The 13,021-nt window shown below is 41.0% G+C and overlaps 1 protein-coding gene across 2 annotated transcripts; it reads left to right on the plus strand.

The window, feature by feature from the left end:
• The first annotated feature begins 175 nt into the window (after positions 1-175).
• Positions 176-12,942, plus strand: prrt1 (proline-rich transmembrane protein 1). Of its 2 annotated transcripts, none has more exons than XM_086280436.1 (4): positions 176-561; positions 3,704-4,041; positions 6,860-7,051; positions 9,944-12,942. In XM_086280436.1, exons 1-4 carry the CDS (start codon positions 543-545, stop codon positions 10,118-10,120), a joined length of 726 nt encoding a protein of 241 aa, XP_086136562.1. In that variant the 5' UTR covers positions 176-542; the 3' UTR covers positions 10,121-12,942. The 2 variants fall into 2 exon arrangements, with proteins under 2 accessions (XP_086136562.1, XP_086136563.1); XM_086280437.1 differs by lacking the exon at positions 176-561 and adding an exon at positions 1,808-2,365.
• The last annotated feature ends 79 nt before the right edge of the window (positions 12,943-13,021 follow it).

Consider the following 13,021-nt stretch of genomic DNA (forward strand, 5'->3'; position numbering starts at 1 on the left):
GTTTGTTTGTTTGCATGGGTCTATTCTTCTGGGTTTCTTAACTACAAATCTGTCATCATGTGAGGACAAGATGTGTGAGGGAGGGCGGTGAGAGAGATCCATCCAATTCAGAGACTGCCTCGTTTGTTGAGCTGTAATGGGATGTTCCAGCCTGCTGCCTGTGCGCGCTGCCCGAGTCCGAGCTGTCGCTTTAAGACAGCGATAGCTTTGTGTCTCATTAATTCAATGTACAGCGACGCGTTAGCGGAGAAACATTATTAGACTGCCCTGCGCGCACAGAGAGGAGAGGAGAGGAGGGGGAGCTGAACGGAGCTGTGCGCGGTGACAGAGCCGGGTTTAAAGCAACAAAGGAAGAAGGAAAAACACCTCAAGTTGTTACTGCCGCTAAAGAAATAAAGATGAAAACATCCTGAGGATGGGCTGCACCCGTTTGGATTAAAAGTCTGCATCATCGCGCACTTGAAGGAGGATTTTCACCACCAACTGGAGTAAAGGAAAAAAAATAGATCCGATCAAAGGAGGCGGACAGAAGATCTGAAAGCATGTCGTCAGAAAAGCACGGTGAGGCGTTTTAATTGTCTGAAGCACGAAGGCAGATCCAGGGCATCGGCCTATATATATGTGTGTGTTTTGGTTTTTTCTAGTTTGCTGTCATCTGCGCTTTTCCCAGCTGCCCCCTTGTCAACCTCTCCATCCGCTTTTGCTTCTGCTGTGTCTACAAGATGATGCACCGCTGTGTGGGTGCAGCTTTGGTGGGGGTTGGAAAAAATAACCGCAGGGCCGTGGAGACTTTAAACTAATATCATCAGACTTTCTGTGTGTATCTGCTGAATTTATTTCTTTTACATTTAGTTTATTTTCATGTTCAGATTTTCTTCACTGAAGTGAGCTTTCACATCCTTCCTGGACTCCCTGTTCCCTATTTTTCCTCCCCTCTGTTATATATGTCTCACATCATTACGCACGGGCCTACGTACATCTCTCCTGACTATAGACAGGATGTGGGTGTCCTTTGCGCGTGCACGCCTTTAACAACCATTTATTGCTCGTGAACCCGAGCCTCTCTTCCACAGACACACACACACTTTAATCCTTCCACTTTCTAATATTTTAGAATTTGAAGCACCAGTTACTGATGTTACTGGTGAACTGCATCTTTCCTCTTAAAAATATTCAAATAAACAGTAAAACAAAGTAGACGATGACACCTGATCTTGCCTCAGGAGGTGTGAAGAGCATAATGTGGAGCCGGCTGTAAACGTGACCGCTGTCTTGTGCTTTAATCAGATCTGAGAGGCTATAATTAAACAATGGATGGACATCTGCTGATGCTCAGAAGACACTCATGGGAATGCAAAACCATTAAAATACAGCAGGGACGTTAATGTGTTCAGCTAAATGGATGTACAGGTATTAGTTAACTGTTCCAAGCTTCTAAGTAGCAAATGCCTCAAGAAGAGAGTATTACAGGCATTTTGCTGATGACAGACGGACTCGGTTTTAGTTCTAACTCGAGGGCAGCATCACATTCAGGTGTGCCACTGCCACAGCTCTGTGCATGCTTCTGGGTGAATCATCAAACATTTCCCACAGCTCAAAATGTCTCAGGTTGTAACTCAACAGAGAAAATCAATATTTCTGATTAGGTGTGTTTGACGGCTTCTGGTCAGTAAAATCTGCAGCTGTGGGCGCTGCAGATTGACTGCGACCTTAAAGGGACACTTTACCCCAAATCAGACATATCCTACCTCGGGCCTTAACTTGTTGTTTATTGATCTCAGCTGTTTTTAGTGTGACTTTTTATGATATCGGCACCAAACCAGCTCAGAAATGCTCACTTTACTTGGAATAAAATGCAACCAAGTGGAAGATAGATGGATGCTACAGATTCAACTGTTTTATGTCCCAGTGATCACTGAGATTAAGGCAAATTTAAACTTTGCTGGCCAAGCAAGAGTCCAGGGATGTTTCAAGATGGCTGCTGAGCTGTGAGACGTTACAGCTGATCTGAGAGAGGAAGCCATGAATGTTTAAATGCCGTCACTCTGTCACAGCCTCGCCTGGACAGGCTGACACTTTCATGCAGCTGGATGGAGTAGTTTGGGAGTTTCCGCATGAAACTGCTCACATCAAGATTTTCTTTTTGAGTAACCTGGTCATTATTTCTGTGAAGAGGTGCTGCTGCTGGGTTTTTCCCAATATAAGCTTTTCTTTTTTTTTAACATGTTGAGCACCACAAGGCAGTACTTTACTTCCATTATATCCAAGAGAAGAGGAGCATTTCTGCACCTGATCCCTTAAAAAACTGGACAGCACGTGCCAAAACAACTGAGATGGATGAATTAGATCTACATTTGATTTTGAGGTGAACTGTCCCTTTAATGTTTAAGCATTACAGTTTAATGGAAAGGGGAAAAAATCAATATATATTTGATTAAAAGACTATTGATCTATAATGATGGCTAGAATTGGATCAGTAGCAGACAACTTGCTTAAGACAGTGATCTATTCCTGCACAGAATTCAAACATTAAGGCAGAAAATGGAAGAGATTTAATTAAAAAGAAACATTATCATTATTTATTCAGTGAAATAACAGAAGAAAATGTGTATTTTAGCTTAAATCTGTTGTTGAAGTGATGACAAAACACTGCGCGTGATTGCATTTTGCAGAGTAATGACGAGCGATTAAATTAACTACTCGGCTTGAGTGTTCCCACAGTTTTATTTCTCTCATCTGGATGCAGGTCGTTGCGCTATTAAGATCTTTATCATAAAGAAGAAAATAATGTGACGTCTCATGTTATTTTATATGGAATTCAAGTTATAATTGCCAAAGATGCTGCGCACACACACACACACTCTGATATATTTTCTGCTCATCACGTGATGACCTTTCAAAGGTGTCTTCCTCCTCGCGCTCGCTCCTTTCCCCTCTGTCTCTTTCTGGTCCACTTCCTGCTTGTGACAGGGTTGGGGCCTCTTACGTAAAACCGGTCCCCCGAGCGCACAAGTCGTCATCCCTCATCACCCAGCTTCTCTCCCGCTCGCTGACACTGCCTCCTGCTCTCCTTCTTCATGTCTCATCAAATCCTCCGTCTTCTATTCCTCCATCCATCTCCATTCTTTTTTTTTCTCCTTTTCTTCCTCCTCATGTCCCTGTCAACTTGGATTATCTCAGCCACCTCCCCGCTTCGACAACGCAACACCCTCTCAGTTGTTTTCAGTGTTAAGCAAACACAAAGGGAGCAGAGGTGTGAGCATTAAAGTGTTCAGACGTCCAGAAGCAGACAGATGCTTCGGGACGTGTTTCTCGACACCTGAAATGCCAAATTTCTGCTGCTAATAAACTTCTTTGTGAAGGATAAGCAGAGAAAAAGGCCTTTCTTCTTTTCCTTTGCCGGCAGTGAAAATGCCAATCACTGTCATCATTAGCCTGCGCAGGTTGGAAATGTCAGGCTTTGTAGCTGCTTTTTTAAGTCTTGCTGAAGAGCTGTGCTCCGTGTAATTGTTTTTTTTCTCTCCTCCTCGGCAGTGAAATAAGACATATTAGAGCCAACATGCAAACACACGTGTAGCCGTGCTCGAGTTAGATAACACGCTCTCGCTCTTACATCTGTTTCTTTTATTGTTCTTCCTCTGCCTTGTCTATTTCTGACTGCTCACCTACCTTTCCTCATCTTTCCTCCCTCTTCCACTCTCAGGGCTCGATGACTCTGGCCGTCAGACCATGCAGCCTCCTCCGTACCTGCCCGGCCCACAGGACCCCAACATGCCCCAGCACCCCAACATGCCTCCCGCGCCGGGCACCCAGCCCAACTACCCTCCTCCGCCTCCTCCTCCGGGTTCAGAGGGATACCTCCAAGAAACTCAGTTCCAGTGTGCCCCGATGGGGCCTCCGGGAGCCCCGCAGGGCTACACTGTCCAGACCCAGGCTCCGGGAGGCACCATGGCGCACCCTCCTGTGGGATACCTCCACCCGGGCTACCCGCTTCAGCTGCAGCCGTGCACAGCTTACGTTCCCGTCTACCCCATGGCATCGGTGAGTGAGACACAGCCTTGAAAGATTTCACAGCTCTGGCAGCAGGCTGCAGCAGAATTAAACCTCCACACTTCTTTCCGGCTCGTTTAAAATTGTCCATAATTCACTCCTCAGTAAGATCCACTAAATGTCATTCGATGCTTATTATGCAGGGAATCAAGCGTTCTTCTGTTATCTCAGGGGCTTGTCTCTATCTTCAGAGAAAATGCGCATTTTGTGAAGTAATTTGCTCATTTTCTGCTTCGTTTGTGGCACCTGCTGTTGCGTCAATTAGCTGGACATTTATTAATCAAACGATGTCTCTTTTTTCCCCACATAATCAGCAATAAATGTCCGGAAAGCTCAGTCAGAAAAAGGAAAATTACAAACCACCTGATTTGTTCCAGTGAGCATGTCTTTATTCATCAGGCTCGTGTCCCACCAGCCCACAAAGAGCCTCTCGTATGATTTTAAATATCTTTAATGATGATGAATGATCATTTTTAATGATTAATGATGCACACAGCAGTGTTTTGAATAAGCTCTTTGGTGTTGCTTTCATTTCATTAATTTTGCAGGGTCAGACAGGGACGTAAACATGCAGGCTAATTCTGCACGTTGTTGCATTATTAGGCTGAAGTAATTTGCATTGATTGTCCTTGTACTTATATAAAGGCGTAGGACATTTTTCAGGCTAGAGGACATGTGGTTTCATTTTTGTGTGCAGCTTTCCAGCAAAAACAGGCTGAGTGTGTTTGTTTGATTCTCATAACAATCGAGATATTTCTCTGAGCTTTGAGCCTGACGGGTGAAATCGGTACTTCGTGGTAAAGTGTGCTTAAAGTGAAAGATCGTCTGGAAGCCACACATAAATTATAATACATGAAAGCTGACGTGTCAGTTAATTAATATCAATGTAATCAGTTAACCCACATTACATAAATTATACTGCTTTTTTTACACTCTAATACATAACTGAGTGCGTCACTGAGGTGGAATATAAATGCTAATACAATATTCGTACATTAGAGGAGCCGTAAGTTTGAAAAATGAGTCACAGAGCAGCAGTTCAAGCCAGTAAAATTAATTGATTTGGCTGATTTTAAATCAATTCATATACAAAACAGCAACAACAAAAAAGAAAGCAAATCTTTTGTTGCTGAACGTCATTGTAAAGCTTTTTTTTTAAAATAATTTGTGCACAAATCCTTCATAAACAAGACAATTAGATTTTAAGAGAAGCTAATTTTGCATAAAGAGATCCATATTTTTTCTTTGGGCTTTGCTGCTGCTTTTGCACAGACACACGATCAGCAGGAATAACTGGCTGCGCAGGAGATGTCCTTCACAACAGACGATGCCGATGCGTAAGAGCATCTTATGACACTCAAGCTCGGATCTGGGTTGCAAAATACTGTGAAATCATTAGAGGAGCATTATTCCAAATTATCAAGACAATAATTTGCGTGCATGAAATTAAAAATGTCCCCACAAGGGACATCAGGGGCTTTGCAGAACAAAGGAAGTACAGCACAGCTGTAAACTAACAATATAGTTGATGACTGCAGGGAGGAACTAAAACATGTGCAGCACTAAATAAGTTTAAACTGAAGTTAAAGGCCAGTACTTGTAGGTGGAGGAGGGTTGAAGGACAAGTAGAGCTGCTTCTCTCTGTATTGTTCAGTTTCTACTGTTTTTCTGAGGCTCATTTTTCAAAAATAAAACATAAATTTCATAAATTTAGCATCTCTGACAGATGGGGATATTTGAGGGGTCAGAGGATGATAAATATTAAATCTTTTCCTGTTTTTCTAATTCTGCAGCAGAGTTTTACCTCTCCAGGTCTCATCTCACTGTCCTGGGAGCTTCGGAGTATTCTAATATATTAATAACAGCAATGACAGGAATGAGACCATTTGAGCAGACGACATAAATCCTTGGTTGAACTATTAAGCTTCAACATCATGTATTATAAAGACCAATCTGTACTCTTTGCCCATTCATTGTTGCTGGAGAACACAGTGGATTTTTGAACTACAGCCACACGTTCGTCCACGTTAATAGATCAAACAATTTATATTTTACCCTGAACTAACATCAAAGTTGTAAAACGAGGCCTCGGAAAGAGACTGTGAATCATCAGACATCTGAAAGTGCAGCTGTCCAGCTTCCCGTCGGTAATTTCTTAAAAGCAGCGTGGGTTTGAATGCGAGGAGAATAATATCGAGAGCAAAATCTGCACTGCAGCACAAAATCACAAAATCCTTTTCCTTTTTTTTCTTTTTTTTAAGTGTATTTCTGTCTGGCCTGCTGAGCTGATAAACATGCACAGCTCAAGCAGAGCGAATTGTGATGCGTTTCTTGCATCTAATTGAAAAAAAACCCCAAGTACTGAACATAATTTTTAATCCCGACAGGCTGAAAGCGGCACTGCACTCTGATATCTCGTCTCACAGCTAATGGTAATTACAGATATGACTGTACGGTGCAGTGCAGTCACGTTTCAGCTCCGCAGGTGGTTTAAAATAAAGCTAAAATTGTCCACTTGGCATAGAGAGCTAATGTTCAGTGCCTCCGCGCCACGATTAGGTCGCCTCCAACGTCTCGTCCAACTGTGAGAAATTCATTTAAATTAAAAATGAGACAATCAAAAATCCGAATGCCCCCTCTGACACCAGCGATCCTAGCAGGCTCTGCTTCCTGCTGCCCGGCTGCTGTGCCCTTCTTCACTCACATTAGCGTGTTCCTCTGTGTTTTGGTGTGGAAAGAGCTTTGCAAGCTGCTGGACTGTTTTAAAAGCACCGCTCTCCATCTTCTCCTCCTCTCTCTCTCTGTTCAGGGTCAGCCCTACATGCCGGCTGGAGGAACTCACCCGGGGATCCCACCGGGCCAGATTCACCCCATGCAAATGCCACCGAGCATCACCCTAATGGACCGCCGACCGCCGCACGACTACCTGCCCATCGCAGTGCTCACCACCGTCTGCTGCTTCTGGCCAACAGGCATCATTGCGATCATCAAAGCAGTGCAGGTTAATGCTGCTTCATAGTCTCCTTTTCATCTGTGGCTTTCATATCGATATAATATCACCTTTACAGATGACTTTGCGATGAATTTTCACTTTAAAGCCATTTTATTTGCAGACGCAGACGCTCCCATTTAAAATGATAAATGATAGAAATCCTGCAGTTTTTCTTGTCGTCCTGTAAAATAAGACAAAAACTTTCAGTGACTTAAAGCTCTTTCTTTGCACGTTAAAACAAGACTCTATAAAATCAATATTTAAGAGAATATTTTACTTCCAGTAATTTCTCAATAATTTCTCGAAATAGCCGAGCCGTGTGGTTCTCAGTAAACAGAACAGGTATCTTTCTTACATTTAAATGTTTCATATTATCATACAAATTGTAATATTTGATAAGCAGAGAAAATACAAAATGACGTTTTTAAATTATGATTTTATTGATTGAGGGATAAAAAGCTATCCAAATTTATTTACATGCCCTACAGTTTTTGAAAGTTGAGTTAAATTTTAGCTAGCCTTCCTGAAGAAGGATAAAAGATCTCAAAAAGTAACACATTATGCCACAGTCTGAAGAAACACACCTGAGAAACAAAGTCACTGACATCCATCAGTCTGGAATGGGTTACAAAGCCATTTCAAATGTTTTGGGACTCCAGTGAACCACGGTGAGAGCCACTGTATACAAATGGAGTAACAGGAGTGTCCAGCCTACCTAAATTACTCCAAAAGCAAATCGACAAATCATCCAGGAGGTCACAAAAGAACCAGAACAACATCTAAAGAGCTGCAGGCCTCACTTTTCTCAGTTAAGGTCAGAGTTCAACAGTAAGAAAGAGACTGGACAAAAATGGGAGAGTAACATGGTAGGGTGCTGGTCTGGGGCTGGGTTGCCTCTTCTGGACTCTGGGCTTGCTGTAATTGATCAAACTGCTGTCTACCAGAAAATCTTGAAAATCATCAGTTTACACCCTGAAGCTCAAGTTTACTTCGGTTATGCAGCATGAGCCAAAACAACCCAGAAAGTTCACCTCTGAATAGCTCAGAAATAAACAAAATGAAGGTTTTGGAATGGCTGAGTCAAAGTCTGGATTTAAAACGATTGACATGCTTTGGCATGACCTTAAACGGGCTGTTTGTGGTGGAAAACGCTTCGATCTGGCTGAATAAAAGCAATTTTGTGAAGAAAAGTGGGACAAGATTCCTACACAGTGATATGAAAGTCTTACCACCAAGCATCACACACACTTGATTAAAGTTCCTGCTGCCAAAACCAGGTATAGGGTGCAGGTAGGTTTAGCTAACCTTTTCCCTTAATAAATGAAATCAGAAATGTAATTTTATATTTACTCAGGGTATCTTTGTCTAATTTTCAAAGTTGTTTGATGGTCTGACACATGTAAGTGGGACAAATATGCAAAAAACTAAGTATTTAGGAAGGAGCCAAATACATTTTGTGGAATTATTTTAAGCTCTGAAAGACTACACATTTGTTGATAAGCGAACAGCTCAGTAAAGGCAACAGCAGAACTGCATATCTATGGCTTTGACATGTGTAGGTTATTGAATGTGACAGAAACTACAGTTTTCCTCAGACCTCCACGTCAAAATGTCCAAATTTACAGCAGAACTACATCATTGTGTGAAAAATCTGTGGTACATCTACTGCGGTGGTCCTGTGGGAGGTAATTGTCAAGTAGGTGTCGATTATGCCGCTAGCTGTTTGTTGAGCTTCGCTTCACCTTATTCACGTCACTGAATTGGACCTCTGAACTGTGTTTACGGTAGTTTTAAAAATGGACTTGTACCTTTATGCGATTAATTTTAAGGACAACCAAAAAAAACCCTGGATTTCACTTTTACCGACTCGCTAATACTGAAATATGTCACTGCAGGTTTCCAAAAAATAAAACGGCAAAGGCAGTTAAGCAAAAGGGTGCCTACATCCATCTTTTATCTACAGTTTGTAGGGGATGTGTCACTTGTTGCTCTCTTGTGTATTTTCAGTAGTTTTTAGGGCAACACTGGAGCCCTTAGTCGCAGAAGAATGAGATACTTCACACTTTGTGACACTACAAATGAGAAAACTAAATTATCTCAAGCCTTGACATATATTTTGGAAAGCAACTCTTGTAAAATGGCACATATATAAAGGTTTTCAGGCAAAATTATTTTATCTTTATCTTTTTAATGGGTTGTGAATTAAAAAAAAAAAAAAAAAAGCCTTCCAGCTGCATGTGACTGTCAGGAAAGATCATTCATCCCTTGACTGTTTGTGTCAAAACAGGCTGTGGCTCTTTCTTCCTGCCAAGATAGGATCTGAAATACAGAAAACGACGTGGCTATGAATTTACCGACTGCAAACCAGGAGCCAGTATTTTGTGATTCATAATCATACAAAAAAAAAAAAAAAAAACAGATGGAAGATGTTACTTTGTGGATTCACTGATGTCACCTCTACATAATCTGCATCAGCAGGCGCAGTTTGTTTTTGTTTTTTTAAATGCTGTTTTTCTGTGCAGGTGGTGTAAAGTTAGAGCTCCGTCTGGTGACTTTCATACTTTTATGTTGCGCTGTTGTTTATCTAATGGCAGACTGTGCTGACCAACACGCACTCAACAGACCACATCATTACATAACTGCACCATTGTCAGTGCAATGGGACAGAATGGATTTTTTCCTCTGGGCCTGCTCAGCTGGCTGTGCGCTGAGCTGATCTGACAGGGCATGGACCCACCGGTCTGAGCTCTATATGATGTTATAGGGTGTTACTGCACATTCAGCCTGTGCTGCAGTGAAATCGATCCATTCATGCTGTTTCAGACTCTCTCCTGCTCCCACTCGTGTATCTGCTTGTTGCGTAACACATTTTCGAATTTCTCCTCCCTCCTTCTCACTTAGGTGCGTACGGCGATAGCCAGAGGGGACATGGTGACGGCGGAAATAGCCTCCCGCGAGGCGCGCAACTTCTCCTTCATCAGTCTGGCGGTTGGCATCGCCTCCATTGTGCTGTGCACCATCCTCACCGTGGTAGTCATCATAGCATCGCAGCACCACGATGACGACTGGGAGCCGTAACTCCACTATTAAGTCCTGCTGGGAAATCATGGCCTGTATTAGCTAGCTAACTCTCAATCATTATGAGGATGTAGAAGCATTAAAAAAAATGCACTCAAAACTGCTGCTGGCCCTCTGCATACAGCCACACACACACAGCTCTGACCTAACCTGCCGCCATCACACACTCACAACCAACCACAGCTGTCGTCCAAATGCAAACAGCTGTCAAACAAGGCCCAGCTTTGCTGTTATCACAGCGGCCGCTTAATATTTACACCTAGATATGAGCTGCAGGAGGGAAACAAAGCTCCTTGCATTAACAATTCATGTGATGCTGATTAATTTATACGTCCTTCACTGATGTGTTTGGATGAGAGGATAGGCCGCTGTGTGTGTGTTACATATTTTAGCAGCAAAATTGACCAAGTGGCGACCCCCACGGTTGATGAAATTTCAGATGCCTCATTTAAAAAAAAAGAAGGTTTATTTAGCTTATTTAAGTCTCGCTGGTGCAGATATACATGTGTTCTCTTCTTTATGCGTGCCATGTGGAAGCAGTGCTGATTTGCAGTGTAGAAGTGTCAGAGGGGATAGTCGATGTACATTTATAACATGCCAAATGCAGACTGGACTGACCAATCAGAGTATATATTTCTGTTTATGTATTATATCAACACTTATCTGTTTAAAATGATACTATATGAACTATGTGTTATTTATTTATAATCTGAAATTTATTCATTTATCCAGTATTTACCCATGCATAGACTTTGTCTGCTATAATTTGCAGTATATCGCTGTTTTATTGAATTTGTCGGACTGATTGAATTGGCCTGAATTTGATATCTTACCACTATGATATTGCACTTTGTAGTAACAGGACGAGATGATGCAGCTGCTTACATTTATAGTTTTTACAGTGCATGAATATAAATCTAAGCTAATGGGCTTTGAGTGCAAAAAAAAAAAATGCTGCTGCTTTTGGGAACATTTCCCTGTAATAAATGTGTGCTGAAGTATTTTTCAAGATGTCAACGAAGCTACTGTCAAAACAAGAAAAGGAGACAACTTAGATGATAAGTCTTTAAATATTAGGTTTGCGAATATAGCATTTTAGAAGTGTGTTAGCCTTTTTTGTGTTGCACATCTCTTGCTATTTAATCTTTAAAACACTTTTTATGAGACTTAGTGAAAAATTAGAAGAATGAGGCAACATAATCCTGCATGTCATCCTCAGTTTGCTTCCATTTCTCTTAAATACTAAGGCTAGAAGTGTGGCTCCTTTAATTTTATCTACAGAGTTTGTTTTCATGCAATTCTGTGGCTCCACCGTTACTGTGTAAACTATAAAGTCAGGTTTCCGGGGTGGTAAAATGAATGTTTCTAGTGTGAGAGAGAGGAAAACTTAATGCCTGTGTTCTATTGTAGCACTTTCAGCTCTATCATATTACCTTAGATGAACCTATGACTCTCTCATACTCTCTTTCTCCTCTTAGGAGTTATTGGACCTATTAACATATCTCTGTTGATCCCTAGGACGACAATATTCCAAAAAAAAAAGTTTTATAAAAATATTAACACAATAGGGAAAGTTTATAATTTGATAATTACCTAACAGTTTTAATATTATTATTTATATATTGTTTAACACATTGAAAAACATTTATATTGATATTTTTAATCTGAGACAGGAATTTAACCCACAATAATTACTTATTTTACAAATCCCATGTTATTCAATCCTTTTAGGTACATTTTATTTATTCTGTTGCATGTAAAATATAAGTAACAGGAATAAAACAATAACAATTTGAAGCTGGAACAAAAAAGAACACTAAACCTAAACAGGCTGCTAATCGCTAACACTGTCGTTGTTTTGAAACTGCTTTAACAAGTTAAGATTAAAAATGCTATGTGACTCCCAAACATGTTAGAGGAGTTGTGTTTCAGCATTTAAAATGGATCAGCATTTTAGAGAATGAAATATCTTTCCTGTAGAGAGTTTTACTACCTGTGGCCTTGAGATATTAGCTTAGCTAGCTTAGCATAAAACCTGGAAAAGAGCGGGAAACTGCTAGCTATGTCCAATTGTTTCAAAATCTGCCTTTAAGCATCTCTAAATTTATTTTTACACTTTCTTCTTGTATTATATATAGTAAATAGATGTAATGTTCTAAGTATTAAGCTTTAGAGATGCTAATAAGTGTATTTTTTATTATATTTTGGACTTAGCTAAATTAGCTCCCCCTCAGTGCTAAAATATGAGCGTCAGTATTCTCATCTCATCTTGTCTCATTCTCTGCAGGAGAGCTAAATAAATGTGTCTCCCAAAATGTCAAAGTAGTTTCTAAGCAGGAATAAAAATAAAATTTTCCTCTTAAGACTCACATTTTCTTTTTCCCAGTGCAAATACAAGCCCAGTCAGTATGGTGACACTGAATTAAAATCAGTGTTAAATGAAACACAGGGCTGTTTAGTATTATAATTGCACAGAAGGCTCTGGCAGTGAGTGTGCTGACTGAATGGAGTCACTCCTAGTTTGTCTGCTGCTCGGCTGCATCTTCGTATGCAATCCTTTCTGATGGGATGAACTGCAGCTGTTGGCGCTACAGCTGGGATGTGTGTTCCTTATTTCCTTTTCATTTCTCTGTTTTGTTTTTCGGCTTGTAAATGCAGCGGGTTGCTTGTTCAAAGAGCCAAAAATTACCGTGTACATGTGGTTCTCTTGGGGTTTATTATTTTAATTATGTTCATGGCTGTGCTGCACATGCATTGGTTGTTTCTGACTTCAGTTGTTTGAGTAATGAATAAAACAATAATTTTGAGCTGTGAACAAGAAATCGACGAAGACAGCGTCTCATTCTTTGGGTCTGTTTTTCACCTCTCCATCCTCTCGGTCTCTATGGCATCTCCTCTCTC

This window comes from Aulonocara sp. 'chitande type north' Nkhata Bay, linkage group LG22 (genome assembly GCF_057382095.1).
Source record: "Aulonocara sp. 'chitande type north' Nkhata Bay isolate Kocher_YH1m ecotype deep benthic linkage group LG22, A_spYH_male_GT1.1, whole genome shotgun sequence".
Lineage (NCBI taxonomy): Eukaryota > Metazoa > Chordata > Actinopteri > Cichliformes > Cichlidae > Aulonocara > Aulonocara sp. 'chitande type north' Nkhata Bay.